The sequence below is a fragment of the Penicillium hispanicum genome, assembly GCF_028827665.1.
Source record: "Penicillium hispanicum strain IBT 35686 chromosome Unknown utg000004l_segment0_segment0, whole genome shotgun sequence".
NCBI classification, from domain to species: domain Eukaryota; kingdom Fungi; phylum Ascomycota; class Eurotiomycetes; order Eurotiales; family Aspergillaceae; genus Penicillium; species Penicillium hispanicum.
Window position 1 is genome coordinate 704842 of NW_026623196.1, and position 16563 is coordinate 721404.

General features: G+C 41.0%; 4 protein-coding genes across 4 annotated transcripts; 2 read left to right on the forward strand and 2 right to left on the reverse strand.

Annotated features, from left to right (window-relative positions):
• Nucleotides 1-720: 720 nt before the first annotated feature.
• Nucleotides 721-1104, reverse strand: N7459_004023 (uncharacterized protein; the record flags this gene model as incomplete). Its single annotated transcript, XM_056943207.1, has 2 exons — nucleotides 721-856; nucleotides 926-1104. The coding sequence occupies 2 exons, from the start codon at nucleotides 1102-1104 to the stop codon at nucleotides 721-723; spliced, it is 315 nt and encodes a 104-aa protein (XP_056800090.1).
• Nucleotides 1105-10521: 9417 nt separating this feature from the next.
• Nucleotides 10522-11328, reverse strand: N7459_004024 (uncharacterized protein; the record flags this gene model as incomplete). Its single annotated transcript, XM_056943208.1, has 2 exons — nucleotides 10522-10977; nucleotides 11038-11328. The coding sequence occupies 2 exons, from the start codon at nucleotides 11326-11328 to the stop codon at nucleotides 10522-10524; spliced, it is 747 nt and encodes a 248-aa protein (XP_056800091.1).
• Nucleotides 11329-11963: 635 nt separating this feature from the next.
• Nucleotides 11964-13046, forward strand: N7459_004025 (uncharacterized protein; the record flags this gene model as incomplete). The annotated part of the gene is made up of 1 exon (XM_056943209.1): nucleotides 11964-13046. One exon carries the CDS (start codon nucleotides 11964-11966, stop codon nucleotides 13044-13046), a length of 1083 nt encoding a protein of 360 aa, XP_056800092.1.
• Nucleotides 13047-15511: 2465 nt separating this feature from the next.
• Nucleotides 15512-16366, forward strand: N7459_004026 (calmodulin; the record flags this gene model as incomplete). Its single annotated transcript, XM_056943210.1, has 5 exons — nucleotides 15512-15514; nucleotides 15657-15713; nucleotides 15787-15802; nucleotides 15893-16018; nucleotides 16074-16366. The coding sequence occupies 5 exons, from the start codon at nucleotides 15512-15514 to the stop codon at nucleotides 16364-16366; spliced, it is 495 nt and encodes a 164-aa protein (XP_056800093.1).
• Between the last annotated feature and the right edge of the window lie 197 nt (nucleotides 16367-16563).

Below are 16563 nucleotides of genomic sequence, written 5' to 3' on the forward strand. Positions count from 1 at the left end.
ATCTATCTAACTTGTTAGGGAGCAGTTGTTATCATCGCGGTAAGACTCACTGATGAAGGTGCTTGGCCAAACTGTTGAACTGATTCATAATCCAAGTTTTGCAGACACTTGATACCGGTTGGCAAGGATTGTATGGAGATGCATCGGATAGAAATGCCCAGGATTGTAATGGGGTGTGCGCTCCTCTTCGATAGCCCAGGAGGCTCCGAGAGCTCCAGCCGGGTTCTGAGGGCCTTTAAAAGGAGCCGGCTTCAAAAACCTGAGAAGTGACATCGGGAATGATTTTGTTGATATGGCCATGGTCTTTCCAGAAGGTGGAGCGATGAGCTTGGAAATGGAAGACCCAGTTGGGGATAAATAAGATGAGACGAAGCACGAACCAACAACCCGAGCACAGAATGTAGGCCCTTCCAGCATGGTCTTATGTATGTATATGGTATGTATATGCCTTTCCTGGATTGATTATCATTTACTGACCCATCTGATCCTCGAGGCTTCCAAGTATAGGCATGAGTCCTTGCCTCCTCCTGTCGCAGGGCACATCCAGGTCTAACTTGCGAGGTATTGCGACAACACTTTCATATTCGTAGTATATAACGTACTTGTAGAGTAGACTTGATCAAATGAGTCCCGAAGCACTGTACCGAATCCAAATCTAGGCAGCACATGCCAGGTTTCCATCGTAGTTGGCAATCACGGAGTCTAGGAGTATATCAGCCATCAAGTCTCACGGGAGCGTGGATAGAATCGGATAAAATGGATCATACTTAGATCGAATTTATCAGTGTCAACGCCATTGCATTTGGCAACGATGTAGTCCTGATATGTCCAATCGCACTGATTGGTAAAACCTTTACTGTTCCAGAGAATGAAAGGTCAGTCTTTGATTTTGATATTAGCCAGAAAATGGGGCGGGATTCGTTACCCCGCGGTGAGTTTGTTGGTACTGGGGTCAACACCAATACAGTCATCTAGCGGAATGAGTCGGTTCTCTTTGACACCACTACTAGTTTTGCAAGTCTTGCAAGTGAGGTAGTCTTTTGCAGATGGCACGGTGCAGCCAGTGCATGATTCTTCGTAGCCACCCCCCGAAGCCCAGGCCATGGGGAGAGCGGCAGTGAGGAGAAAGGCAATATAACGCATTATGGGGAGACGTGGGTATAGAATAAATCTGGAATGATGATGAAGGAGGCGATACCCTACGAGCTTTATGTTTCCCCTTAAATAGCAATAATCGCCAAGTGTGTAGTTTACGGCCCCGGCCCCCACCCCGGCCCCCAATCTTCTGGTTTTAACTAGATTTAGCTACAAGAAACTTTCGGCGAGCCCTGTAGCCGAATAAACTCGATTGGCATAATAATAGGCCAACGTGCTGTTTGCAACATTCGTGGAGAAAGAGAGTCCATCTGTGCGTGCCAGGGATTGGGCTATAGAGATGCCCATCTAACCATACAAGCGGACGCATTGTTGAATAACATTAGGCGTGCGCTATAGCGCGCCCCACGCTAGCTCTAATACGGCAAATAAGTTGTAGTTATACCTAACTAGTCATAGGAGAGTGTCAAATAATGGATACAACACCCCAACTTCCCGCCTAAGGCCACCGAAGCCTGTTTTTCGCACCTCCTCCTCAGGTACCTATTTAGGTACCTAGGTAATAAGTAAGACTTAGATGATCAACATAAAACCGATGCCCCCTTTCTTACCATTTTCGACACGTTAAACGTAGGTATAAGCCCCCAAGAGGCTCCCCTCCCTGAGATCTTCGACTGAAGCGATGACTCGACTTATATACTATGGTGAGCTCGGAATTTGACATGGGGGAGAGACTTTTTCATCTCGCACACTTGATCTGATACGCTACAAAGGCTAGAAGGAAGTCCATTACGATACCGATCGATAGCCTACAACTAGAATCTGGGGACCTGTGAAAACAACGCCGAAAATGGTTGCTTTTGACGCCAGAAACGGCCGCCTTTCCACCTGTCACTTAGATGGCGAACCGCCGCTTGATCGATGTATTGTACTGCCCCCTATTCTGCACCTAATCAGAGCTTTTAGTGCTCGTTCAACAGTCATTCCCTGCGATTCCATCTGGGAACCTTCGACAAAATAACGCAGAGAATAGCTTCCTTCAAGGGAGGTGCTGGTCTTAAATTACGTTTAAGAGCTTCCATCACAATTGAGCTGATTCTTTGCCAAATAGCTCGGGGGTAGGAGTAGCCTTGGAACGAGTTGTAATCGTCATTAGTTCCATCGCGATCATCACATATTCTTCACCTTGATTTATTTCAAGCTCGCCAGTCGCTAGGTCTTGCCCATCAAGTTAGTTTCTCGAAGCTTCCTAATTATCTCAATTTTTCGACACAAAAGGTTCCTTTCCGCAATTAATCCGACATCAATTCGACTGGATGAAGATCAACGACATGGCTAAGATTTATTGAAATTATATTGGTTTCGTCACGCAGGGCTTACATCCTGTTTCACATTTTGTTCACGGTGATCTTGATGCCGAGGTTGCTGGATTTCCAGAACAAAAAGTTATCAGCTCTTTGGTCCCGGTACACAGCACCGTGCTGAGTCAAGGTGCTGAATACCTCTTCAAGAAGCATTTCCAAAGTATCGTATCTTATGTCGTGACTCAGGTTCAATGCGAGCTCGTAAAGAGTACAGCCAGTCTCTACTGAAAGGACTAGTGCCGGCCAGCCATTGAAAGTCCCTTGGCCATATAGCTTTGGAATCAGAACCCCTTGGAGTGTCTTCAGTTTCTCATAAGCCACCCTTTCGTCTTTGAAGGGGCATTGGCCATTGCGTATGGGATTGTTTGAGATAGTGTCGAGAAAGAAACTTGCCAGTCAGGAGAAGATAGAGTGTTGTGGCTTTATAGGAACGGCAGATTGCAAAAGGCACAGCGAGAGGGAAAAGGCGTCGAAAAGATAGCGGTACTGGGAGAGACCAAACGAGAACACGAAGAAAGAGACAAACTGAAAGCGTTGGGGTGAGAAGAGAAGAAAAAAGCAAGGGGAAGCTCTTATCTATCTACCTACCAAATGTGCTAAGTGGTGTCTAATCCCTCAGGCCGTAACTCCTGTGGCAGGTGACTGGCTAATATAATATGTAAGGCGCAGCGGACAGACCCCGTTGATGATTCGGAACCGATACCTAGGTACTCTCCCTCGCAACGTCTTGAGGCATTCGTAATCAGGTAAGCTTCAAAGGTCCCATCACCCTCACTAACAATCAACTGTGGGCGATTGTTCAATGGATGCGCGTTGTTCTGAAGGCCGATGGTGTCAGCAGTTGGATCTCCCGACGCTAGCATTTCCTCAATCGATCGGTAGTCCGGTGGATAAAGTTTTACACGCGCAGCTGATATAGGTTCAAAGCTGTCGGTCCATGGTTTGCTTGTGAGAGAGAGGTTGTACGATGAAGGGATGACCATGTATATGAATGATGATGATGGATGATCTATCTATATGAGAGGAAGCTTAAGTGTGTGGGTCATGTGACACCCACATACGAACACCCCCCTAGCTACCGAGCTGTAGATACAGACGATATCGACGTCCATCGAGTATGCAATTTGATCTGGCCAATCAGAGGCTAGGAATCAGCGCAGTTTAGGTCGTGAGACCCAGTAAGCTGATAAAATGGTCATGTTTAGTCCGTTTAAGCGGTTTGGTTAAACTATCGGCGACCTATTCAACCAAGGAGATCTGTTAGAATGTGTAGGTAAGCTTACACACCTCGTCGCGTATATAATGCTATTTAATAGTGATATGATGTGTACGCTGATGGAATTCAGGATTCCTGGTTAAATTAAGATATCCTTTGTTGTCTCTATAGATAGGCGTAGGTTATAGTGTTAGTTTAGAGAGTCCTATCTTATTAAAGAACTATTAAATCTATATCACTTCCTGATAAGAAAGTGATGCTATAATATATTTAGCTTCTATACTGCTTAGTGTAACTATAGTCTATTTCTTTAATACCTAAGTAATAGGGCTATTAGTGAGTTTAAAGATATAGCTAGAGGTTAATATATAGTCTTTAGAGTGTTATTCTGCTTAGTTAATATTATAGTAGCTAAGTAAGCTATTAATTAATATAGAATAGTAGGTGATCTTTAGGGTTTTAGTGCTAGAAAGATATTGAAAGATACAGTAAAGAGTAATTAGATAGTCCTAAGAGGGATTATATATATACTATATAAGTTTAGTAATAGTATAGATAATATTTAGTCTTATTGAGACTATTAGCTATATAAGTGATCTAACTATCTTTCTATATAAGTTAATATTGTTACTAGAAGCTATTGATTAAAAAGATTATAGGATATTTTTATTGATAAAGGGAGTTAGTACTGATTTATAGGTCGTTATACTAAAATATATTAGGATCTTATTTATATAGGATGTTTAATAGAGATAAATTGATCTATTAGCTCTGAAATTAATATTAATATTGGTAAACTATTTAATATATTTATTATTAGTTAGGTTAAAGTGATAAGTAAGATTAGTCTTTATTTAGTTAATATCTAAATTGGTTAGTGATAGAATTAGTGTATTATTTATAAAGATAAATATATAGATATAATAATTAGTTATATAAAGACTGAAGACTGAGTTATTAGATTAGAAGTGTATAAAACTAAGTATAATTAAGATGCTAGAAATTAGATTATACTACTTTTAAGGAGATTATTTTAATTTATAAAGGGTCTTGATTAGCTGTTCTATTTTACTAGGATAGTCTTTTTACTTTAGTTTAGGTAGATTAATATAAATCTTTTCTTTTAGTTTAGTATTGAGAAATATAGTGATATAGTCTATATAATAAATCTTCTAGTTTAATGCTATAGTGATAGCTATAAAGATTTTTATTAAAATAGGTTTAGTAGTAACTAAATAGATTTTATTATAGTTTAGTGGTATCTATTTAAAGCTATATACTACTAAGTATATTTTATAGGTGCTATTAGTTTTAATCTTAAATACTTATTGAAGAGAAAGAGTCTTTTTTCTATAGACTTAGTTAATAACTTGCTAGGTTCTGTTTAAGTGTTAATATTATAGTTCTTTTTTAGTAGTAGCTAGCTATTTTGCTTTTTTATGTGAGTATATAGTTTTATACTATAAATTTAGAACTTTAATTAAGTTTTAGTTAGTTAATTTAGTAGATTATAAGATTAAATAAGCTTTATTAATAATATCCTTAATATATATAGATATAGTTTATTAATAGAGTATTTATTCTTAAATATATATAGAATATTAAGGGCCTTTTTTAGGTGATTTAAAAAGGATTACTGGGACTAGTTTATTATCCCCCTTTATCTTAGTATTATAGAGTTCTACCTCTTCAGTAATAATCTTTATTAGCTAGACTTTATCTAAAACTTCTTTCTATAGTATCACCTCTTTCTCTAAGGTAGTATTTAGTATATAAATATATTTAGATAGTGGTATATAGGTGATAAGAATATAAAGGTTAAAGATAATAAATAAGTAATATATAAGTCTTAGAGGTGTAAATATTTAATTAACTAGAATTAGTACTTATAGTGTAGGTTATATAGCTATTAGAGTAGATAGTTTCTATATATAATAAATTACTAGTTTAGGGGACTCCTAGTTAATAAAGTTAGTAGGTATATAGTGGTAAGTTATTAATTAGTTATAATCTAGTAAAGTTTCTATCTTTTCTAGATAGAGATTAGTATACCTAGATAGAGTATCTAGATTATAGTTAAGGTGTGGAAGCTTCTGTAAGGTTAACTCCTAAAAGATAATATAATAAGAGACTACTATCTTTTTTAAATATATATTATAAATATAATATAAACTATTGTAGTTATAACTTAGTAAATAACCTTTAGCTATATAAGAAGATAGCTTAGTTATATATATATTTTTTTTTAGGATAAGATACTATACTTAGTACTTTAGTATATATAGATTAGATAGATTTAGTTATTTACTATAGAAAGCTTTATATAGTATTATATCTACCTTTAAGTACTATAATCTATTTATAGTGTAGTTTACACTAAATAGTAGCTCTCTCTAGAGATATTTTAGAATTTAATATTTAGATATTACTACAATAAGTAGCTTAATAAGCTAGCAATTTTTTACTTCTATAATACTATTTAGTTATAGTATATAAGGTAGTATAGGGTCTTATTTAATTCTATATATTTAGCAGTAGTTAGTGAGTAAGTTATATTTATAAATATTATCACCCTATATATATTTAATTTAATAGCTAAATTAAGTTTTAAAATAAACATTAAGGTTATAGAAGCACTATATAATCTTATCTTTTATATAGAGAAGATAGACCTAGTAAAAGTAAAAGATATTATTAGTGAAGGATATATAGAAATAATAGCCTCTATAGGCAGTGATACTAATAGGTCTTTATATATCAATATAAACTATATTACCTAGGTAGGTATAAATAGGCTTAGATTAACTAAATAAAAGTGTATAACCCTTTCTAAATAGATATAGTAGATAAAGATACTTAAAGGCTAAGTCCTTTTTAATAATAATTCTGTCTATATACTCTAGTATATAATAGACTTTATACTTACTAATATAGTATATATAGCAATATATAAGGTCTATTAAGATAGGTTTAGGACTCTTAATATTTAATATAGATACTAAATAAATAAGTAGGTTAGCTTTTATAAGATAGATTAATTAGGTATTAGGACTAGTTATAATCTAGTACTAAGAATTCTTTTTATAGCCAGTGGCTATAATCTTATTAGATATCTTATTAATTAACAAAGTATATAAACTAAAGATAGAAAAGATATAATTATTATTATAAAGCTTATAGTAGGAGATTAAGTTAAATACTATTGCTAGTATTAACTAGCAGTTTTTTAGGATAATTAATAAGAGTTTATTTTAGCAATCAGAGCACTAGTCTCGAACAGAGATAGTAATATTGCTATACCCTTCAGTATATTAAATAGTATTATTAGCTATAAGAACTAAGACGTGATACTTATTAAAATTAATAAAATTTAAATAATATAGTATTATATAATCAGATACACTAGAATCTAGCATCTATTAATTAACTTCTAGATTACTATCACTAATAAATAGAACAGATATATAAATATAGGTAATTTATATATAAGCAGTATTTAGGAATTATTAAGATAGCTACAGTAAATTATTATTATTAATCTCTTAAACACAGTCCTATATTAATATAGCAGTAATATAATAACTACCCTAATAAGATCTATAACTAATATATCCTCTACACTTAGACTAATTCTATTATAAAGAGGTTATAGATTAATCTTTTCTAGTATTTTTAAGATTAAAAGAGTATTCAGCCTTAGTATAATTAACTTTCTAAGTATAATATATATATTAGTGGAACTTCTTTTTTTTATTATCTTTATCCTTTAAATCCTTCTTCTTAGACTTTTACTGCTAAATAGTAGCTAATATAGTAGTTAAGTGCTTCCTATATATCTTATAGTTAAGAAAGTCAGTATATATATACTCTATAAAACTAGATTTTATTAGATTAGGTTTAAAGGTTTAAAACTATAGTTTAGTCTCTAGTACTATATATACAGTAGTTATAAACTGGCTAAACTACTAATATTCTAAAAGATACTAAGTAGATCTAAAGGTCTTAACTAGCTTATTTAGAAAATAACACTATTTAGTAATAAATTAAATAGGGTTACCACTATTTCTATAATAATAGTATAAGACCTATTTATTGTAGCAGATTAAGAAGGTATCAGATATAGCAGTGCTAAAGTTAATAACTAGTGATTAGTATACCTTAGTAGCAAAGTTATATTTAGTGATAAACAATTATAAGTTATTATCTAGGGTAGTATTAAGCAGATAAAGAGCTTAATTCTAGAGAGATCACTAGATCTAATATTCTTTATTAGGGGTTATTATATACTCCTATACCCAGTTAGACTAATTATTAATAGTGACTTAGTTTTTAGGTTTATTAAATTAGAAAGCTATATAATAAGTTATCTCTATCTAAGATAGTATAGCAACTAGGTCCTAGTAAACTAGCTGATTTTAGCTAGTAATAATATACTAGAGTTCTTTGTCTTAGGTATTAAGTATAATATATAGGGTGTGTATTTATAGATACTAGTTTGTAGCTTTTTAGAGCTTTAGCACAGTATTAATAATCTTCTTTTTACCTATAATAACGAAGAAGCAGTATAGAAGCTAATTAGTTAAATAAAAAAGATTATATCTTCTTAAATCCCTGATTAGATAGAAAACTAGTGTAGATCAGTGTAGACCAATAGATTTATAGGGAATTATGACAGCGAGGTGATTTGTTGATAAATTAAGCTGAAACTTGGTGCTCTAGTGGAACTAACTGTGTAAAGTTCGAATCTAGTGTTGAAAAAATAATAGGATAGATAGTTAATATAGAATTAACTAGTGAGGTAAGTGTGTGTGCGCTGGTGGGGTTGCTAACTAGACTGTAAACCCTATAGGGACTCTGCTGACGCGTATCAGCAGTGAGTGAGTGTACTGGAGATGGTAGGAGGTAGGTAGGATGAAAGACTGCCTAGAAAAGTGCTGCTGCTGAGCGACAGCGAGGTTGAGATAAAACCAGCGACGGCGAGGTCACTGGCGCGCGCGTAAGCGAGGGGCACAGTAGAGGTGTGAGACTCTACTGAAGACGAGCAGGAGGGCTTATAACCTGAGAGAGAGGTTATACGATGAAGGGATGACCATGCATATGAATGATGATGATGGATGATCTATCTACATGAGAGGAAGCTTAAGTGTGTGGGTCATGTGACACCCACATACGAACAGCTTGAAAGAGCCGGATGATGTTTATTAAACAGGGGCCGCCGGTCAAATCCCTGCAAAAGATCGTTCACTGTGTGAGACATCGGGAAAAGTTTAACAGTAGAGCAGAGAAGTGGAGGGAGTTCCGAAGTATGAGAGTGAAGATGGAAATACATGTCTCTTATACACCATCGAAAGCCAGTCTTCGTTCCTTGCGAATCCTAGGATTCTACAACTGAGAGTATTAATCGCGCTGTAGATGGTAGAGGTTACGTCTTCTGTAGATTGGTCCTTTCTCCCGAAGAGTTATGTTTGGCGCTCAAGTTGTCGAGTCTGACTCTGATCTTCCGCTTCTTTAGCACTAATTATTATTGATAAAAGAGTAGATATTGTATAATCTGAGCTAATCTGCTTCGTAATATTGGTCAGGCTGGAGAGAAACAAGACCTCTCTATTCGCGACAGAGAACTCACATACGATGGTTGGTTTTACGGACCTTATAGCCGGCATGTGGCAGTTGCCAACCGTCTATGCCGCGAGCTCGACCTTGACAGCATGTTCATCGGCGAGCTCAGCAAAGAGTCAATTCATCATACCTATCTCTACAGATATTAGCCACAACCTGATTGCCAATATCGACGACCCCTAGGCCGTGAACACGTAGTCAGTGTGTCCTAGCTACAAGGCGTCTATAGAGGTGTGCAGTATAATGAGATCTCACATGTTTTGGCGGTTGGAAATCTCCAGGATTTGCAAAAGGGGCTTGGGACGAGGATTGGATTCTGAAGTGGTAGATATATTGCCGTTCCGATCATATTTTGCATTACTGTGTACGTCTTTTGTTTCGTTTTTCGTTTTTTTTTTTTCTTTTTTTGGGAAAGCCATACAGATAATTTGACCTACCCAAGACGCGAAACTTAGGGCATGACTCTGTGCATTGAAAACGCCTGAGTTTTCCACCAAAGTCCCTATTCTGAAATGCCAAATACGATACCTAAACATATGTAATGTTTGTTTTTTTGTATAATCGAATCCCACTGCCTAGTCTTGTTCAAGTAGCTATATTAGTCTATCAACTTATAAATTATCCCCTACCTAGGTAATCTCCAAACTAAATGGTTCGTAAGTGCTTAAAGTCATAAAGTTTATGCTGGAGTCTAATTCAAAGTAGAACACTATCACATTTTACTCAGCTCGATGAATCAACTTGGGGGATCAATACCTATCTGTCTCTCGCACAGAAAATTCAAGTGCGAACATGAGCTTTCTCCTCATAGCTGCTACTACTTCGTGTGAATCCACTTCTAAAATAAGTTGATCAATAACAAAGAAGCCCAACTCATGGCTCAGATATGGCTATATTCACGTCGTCCTTAGGCCTGCTAGCAGGTTTTTTTGTTGGGGATGGTTGGATTTCCTTACGAGCGATTCAATCAGAATTTTATCTACGTGGCTTCTCAGAGAAAGTTGAGCTTTATTAGGTCCTCTAGCCTTTCCGACTGGCTGGGGTTCGATCAAATAGCCAACTATATCAGATTTGTTTCGAAGAAGTAACAGGAGAGCAGAAAAGCAGAAGAGTAAAAGAGCAGAAAAACAGAAGAGCAGAAAAATAAAAAAGCAGAAGAGCAGAAGAGCAGAAGAGCAGTAAATCAATAAATCCCGTCCCTGCCTACTGACAAAACAGCATCACCAATCAGGATAATCTCAGGAGACGTCTTTTAAGCGCCCGAGCCACAAACCCGAACAAAACACGTCGGAAAGTCGTTTGGTTCCCTCTACCTCCCTCGTCAAAGTAGGTTCCTCTGACCCAGTCTTGACGTCTGCTTATGTGAGGTTCAGATTTTGCATAAACGTAGTTGAAAATGAACATGGCCATTCCATCGAAGATTGCAACATCACTGCAATCCTCTGCGTACTTGGCTGCTTGTTTTGCTAGCCAAAACGCATTTCCCTGAAGCAATGATGGCTCCACCTCCTCGTCAAGTCGGTAGAGCTCAGAGATTTTTCGATCCATATTTTGCTGTGTCTCTTCGTCTGTGGTGCCTTGGTTGAAGGTGGCACGATCGAATTCTTGACGAGATATGACGTGAGTATTCTTGAACTCGAGGATAGCAAGAGCGTATTGGGCGTGTCCAACGGAGAGAGTCCACTAAACATCAAATCGACTCTTCTTCCTCGATCCTTTCTCTGTATGACAGATCACTTTCACGTTCGGTGGACACATGGCCTGCAATGCAATGTTCACAGGATGAAGCAGTTGGAGAACGGAAAACCGGGAAACGTCTGCTTCGGCAGACAGTCGGTGTGTGGCTTCCAGTGTTGGCATGCTATTTTGTAGCAAACGATGTCTTTGTCTTTGTATTCTAGAAAGCTCCCGCTTGGCTATACTGTCGAGAATGTCGACCGAGTCCCTGAGATAGGCGATCGGGGCTTCTTTCTCGAGGGTTGAGTCGGCCGTGGGCGTGGGGAGAGCACGATATGGACCGCCAAAGACGACCATTTCACGGTCCAGAGGCAGCTTGTGACTAAAAGAATCGTATATCGACGCAGTCATGCTGGCAGATGAGCAACAGTTGCCGATTTTCTGAACAGAGGATGGGGACTGGTGTTGCTTCCAACCATCAACCCAATCGAAGCCTTGATTTATAGGTCGGTTGAAGTGCCCCCGTCAGCAGCTTTCGGGGGGCTGCAAGAGCCCTAGTTCTAGCGACTAAAAAGACGCATAATGTGCCATCTACATCCTATCATCGTCGAGAGCCGGCCAAACAGCGATTAGGCGCCTTCCGATAATTGGTGTGGTGTCACCCACGGCGCCTACGATGCCCCGGGCGCCTGCACAGGATAGCAGACGACTCGTGGGCCTTCGGTTTCAGGATATCATTTTGCCAATTTGAAACATGAAAGCGCTTCCAGGATTTCCTGATAGGCGCACATATCTCTGGGTAGGACGATCCTAGGGTCAACCGAGGCTCAAAAACGCCTCGGCGGTAACGGAAACGGAGCCTGGAAAATCAATCACCCGGGGCATGAAAGAGTCCCTTTTTCCAACTTGCCATCGATCAATCGTGGTTTCGATCCCGGTGTCGTCGCAGAGAAAGTCTTCACCGTTCTTTCCCTTCAAGCCTCAGTTCCATCATGTCAGATTCCGACAGTGATTCAGTCATGTTGGAACGCCCGCTGCATTCGGAGCTCCCCAAACCCCCTGTCCCTTACATCAAAGGTTGGCGGTTCACAGTTCAAACACACACGCCTCCTGCTCGAACTTTGGTGACCTGGAACTGTCACATTAATGACAAGAAGAGCAAGAAGGAAAGGCTTCAGCTAGATCTCATTGACCGATGCCTCAAACACCCCCCTCTACCGGGTCAACTTGGGGACAACACAGTCACGCTCGAAATTGAGGATTCCTTCAAAACGGGCGATGGTCATATCTCCCAAGTATTCCTCGTTCGGTTGATAGGCGCCAATCCACGAATTCCAAATCTTCCTTCCGACGGTGTAAGACTAGTCGCCAAGGTCTATGACCCACTCTATATCGACTATGACTTGGGATGTTTCAACCCTTTCATCTGTGTGGATCAATGGTATTCTCACGAAGCCAACGTCTATCCTGTTCTGTCCCATCTTCAAGGCCAAGGGATTCCGAAATTTTATGGCTCCTATTCCTTGGACCTACCGGTGGATTCGCAACGCACTCGTACAGTACGATTGATCCTAATCGAGCACATCAAGGGAATCACCATGTCCCAAGCAAACCCAGAGAGCTTTTCGCAGCCAGCACGTCAGAACATTCTCAAGTCGATTGTGGATGTTGAGAGCTCCATTCACAAGGACTTCCTCCTCCGGGATTTCAAACCTCGAAACATCATCATTGAATCTCCTGGCAGCGATCTACCCCGCGCAGTATTGATTGACTTCGCGTCTGTTTACTTCGATCGCCTGCCAGACGATCCACATACCTTTGCCTTCAGGCATAAGTTATTCCTCGGTGAATACATCTCTCCCCTGCTCCGCTGGACTCAACGTAAAGGGCTGCCTAGGACATTTGCAGAGTGGATTGATTGGGAATGGGACTCCTGGCTTGAGAAGGAGTTTGCCCATACAGCCACCGCAATCACTCCAGAGATGCGGCAGGCCTATACACCACGCAACAACGATGACAACAACAAGAACGGCAGTGATCACGGCGACAATCACAACAATCACGACGATAACTAGGCAGTAGCTATGGTTGTTGTGTGTTCATGGTCTATAAGCAATGATTTCAAGCATTAGCAATGAGTGATGAGAATTGTACTATTTAGGTGATGGAGGAACCATCTGTTCACTGCGGAGGATTTCTATCAAACAAGAATCTTTTTAAGTGCTTCGCCACCCAGGACAAGCACATAGCCAATCTTAGCACATCATCTTCGTATGGCGGTCCCGTTTTCAAAGCATCCGCCACAACATCCATACATTCCGATCGATATCGATCAAGATAATTCAGTCGGACAAGGATATGACCACGAGTCGCGTGTCCGTCAAAATCCCAATCCAATGCTCTCATCTTCCCTAGACGTAGTTCTAGGCCGAAGCCGGATCCTCTAGCCTTGGGAGTTTATTCCCAAAGACCCAACTATAATAGCCGATATATGTAAGCGTGAGGGAGGATGTTACTGATGTCCCAGCAGGATATTAAGGTGCTATTTTTCTTGGCATTTAGCTTATATATGTGTAGGACTCAGAGAGCTACAGAGCTCACGAGTCCGTTCCATTCCTTAGGTAATATATTTTGCATTTAAACAAGTTTAGTTTATTTGGGAGTAAACACACTTCTTCGGCCGAATCTCGTTACCAGTTTTCTTCTGTCAGATGAGGCTGTGGAGACCCGTACCAATAGTTTATCCCTTCCTATATATTTTAATTGGTTAAGAGTATACCCGTTAAATTGGCAGGTTGGGAAGAATAGCAATACCGTTATGGCTATATGCCCTATCGATATCAGGCCCGGGCTATTGAGCCTAGAGAGGATCGATATAGCGGTCTTTTGGCTCAGTGGTAAGGTATATGCCCAGGCGAACCTTAACAGAACCTCATATTATTATCCATAATACTCGCATTACTATCAAATGAAGTTTTCCAGACACAAGCGGGCTTTGCCTTGTGGCAGCATATTATATTTGAAGACTGAAAAAGCCAAATAATATTGGTAGGGAAGATAATGGACACGTTCTATTCTTATTTGCAATGCTCACAACAGTTATATCGCTTTCTACCAGGAGCTGGTCTGTACTTCTCTTTCTTCGTCAATCTCTTTCCACCTCGCACGCTCTAGAATAATATATTCCAAGCATGCTTTCAGTTACTCGCACTTATTTCTTACAACAGGGGAGGCACGCCAATAAGACTCTTTGCCCCCGTATGCCCGTCTGTTCGTTTGCAGGCGCCGTTTCCTGTGTTGTTTCAGCAACGTTGTGTCCTCCTAGATTTATGCTTCCCCAAGCACGAGCGTCGATACGGGAGAAGACCTCGTACTTAGGTTTTTGGTACCCACCTTAGATCGCGATAGTTGAGAGCGTAGGTTGCGATGTGATAAGCGGGGCCACAGCACCCGGGCGGTATTGGCCTATTGGTCCAATGGATCCATGGATTGCTATTTACCATGAGCAGGCAGATACACCAACACATACCTTCTAAATCGGCTAGTCTTTGTGTTTGCACGTATACACCATCGACCTCGGGGTTCTGCAGTGACTAAATTTGTTGATTTACGTCTCCAGAAAAGTATTTAGCTATTTTAGAGGGTCGAAAAGTATCTCCAATGGAAACGGCAATAGCCAGAATCTTCAGAGTAGAGAGTAGAGGCCAACTCTTGAGTGGTGTACTGATTGGTGAGGAATAGAGAAAGAAATATCCCGTCACCGTAGTCCCCATGGATTGGATTGGATCTTCGTCTCCCGGTATCACCCGTCGGCACCGTAATATCTTGTGAAACCTGGACCGATTGATCTGCAAGTGTCAGTACTCAGGACTTAGTTCCCGTGGCATGATACTCTCACATCACCAGGATCGCATGGGCATACAATAGTCCGTTGCTACGCAGTAGGCGGCTCTTGGGTGGGCGCTAGCTCGTGCGGGTGCGAGTTCTGCCCAACAAGGAGCTGGTTAGGTAGAAACTTGCACTACCGACATCATGCTGCGACAATCCGCCCTACCGGCGTCAGCTGCGGGGTTGATAACACCATCTCCAGCCGCGCCAAGCATTGAGTGTGTTGGCGGTGGTTAGACCAAACGATAAACGGGGGAGCCTGGAGACCAAGCTTTTCGCGATCCGCCCGGTGGGCGGCCAGCTCGATAGGCGGGCACTGCTAGTAGGAGCCCACCACAGAGAAGGGGGACTGAGTGGGAGAAGAAGACTCGGTTGCACACAGCTGTCAAGGCTCCACCATGAGGAGAGTGCGGTGCGTGGAAGAGAGGAAGTGCAGGACAAGTCAAAGTCCCGAGTCGAGTCAATCCCGGGGCTCACCGCCTGCGCAACGGCGCACCGTGACTGGGTACTTGGTCGCCACGCTATTTTTGTGTACGGCACGATGTACCTTTGCTCGTAAGGCTGGCCTTTCCCCTTAACACTTCTTCTCCCCACCAGATTTCCCCATTGACCCCTCGCCTTCTTTATTCTTCACACCTTTCCCACATCCACCATGGTACGCCTCTGTCTCGTCTGCCCGTTTCCCCTGCTCTCTTCTTCCTGGATCTCGTCGGCGATGAGAACCACCCCCGCTTCTGCGGGGCCCAGAAATACTGGCATTTGGACCGCTGCTGACCGCGCCCATCACACCGATCTAGGCTGATTCTCTGACCGAAGAGCAAGTCTCCGAGTACAAGGAGGCCTTCTCCCTATTTGTAAGTGACCCTAACCTGGGATTGGGTTTGCCTACTGGGGAACATGTGCTGATGAGACCCTGGTGATGAACAGGACAAGGACGGCGATGGTGAGTGCGATTGCTTTTGCCTACCTACGGCCTAGTCGAGCCCTCTCGTCGACCGAGGCGAAGACATTACTGAGACATTTGGATCCATAGGCCAGATCACCACTAAGGAGCTGGGCACTGTCATGCGCTCGCTCGGCCAGAACCCCTCCGAGTCTGAGCTGCAGGACATGATCAACGAGGTGGACGCCGACAACAACGGCACCATTGACTTCCCCGGTACCACCCCATCGCCCTCACACCTTGCACATGGGCGTGTATTGACGTGCGACAGAGTTCCTTACCATGATGGCCCGTAAGATGAAGGACACCGACTCCGAGGAGGAGATCCGGGAGGCGTTCAAGGTGTTTGACCGCGACAACAACGGCTTCATCTCCGCCGCCGAGCTGCGCCACGTCATGACCTCCATTGGCGAGAAGCTGACCGATGACGAGGTGGACGAGATGATCCGCGAGGCGGACCAGGATGGCGATGGCCGGATTGACTGTACGCTCCACCCCATTGACTCTCCACTCTCTCCAGCGTTCCGGGACCCGATCGCCATCCATCCAACTTACACATGCTAACTCGATCTTTCCCACAGACAACGAGTTCGTCCAGCTTATGATGCAAAAATAAACTTCACCCACGTCGCCATGTTTTCATCTTTAGCTGAACTCGCGGTTTTTCCAACAAGGATGGTGTTTTTTTCACTTCCGGTCTTCCATTTCACTTTCCCTTTACCGGTCTCTGTAGTCTATGCTCTTCTCTAGGCTATGGCTTG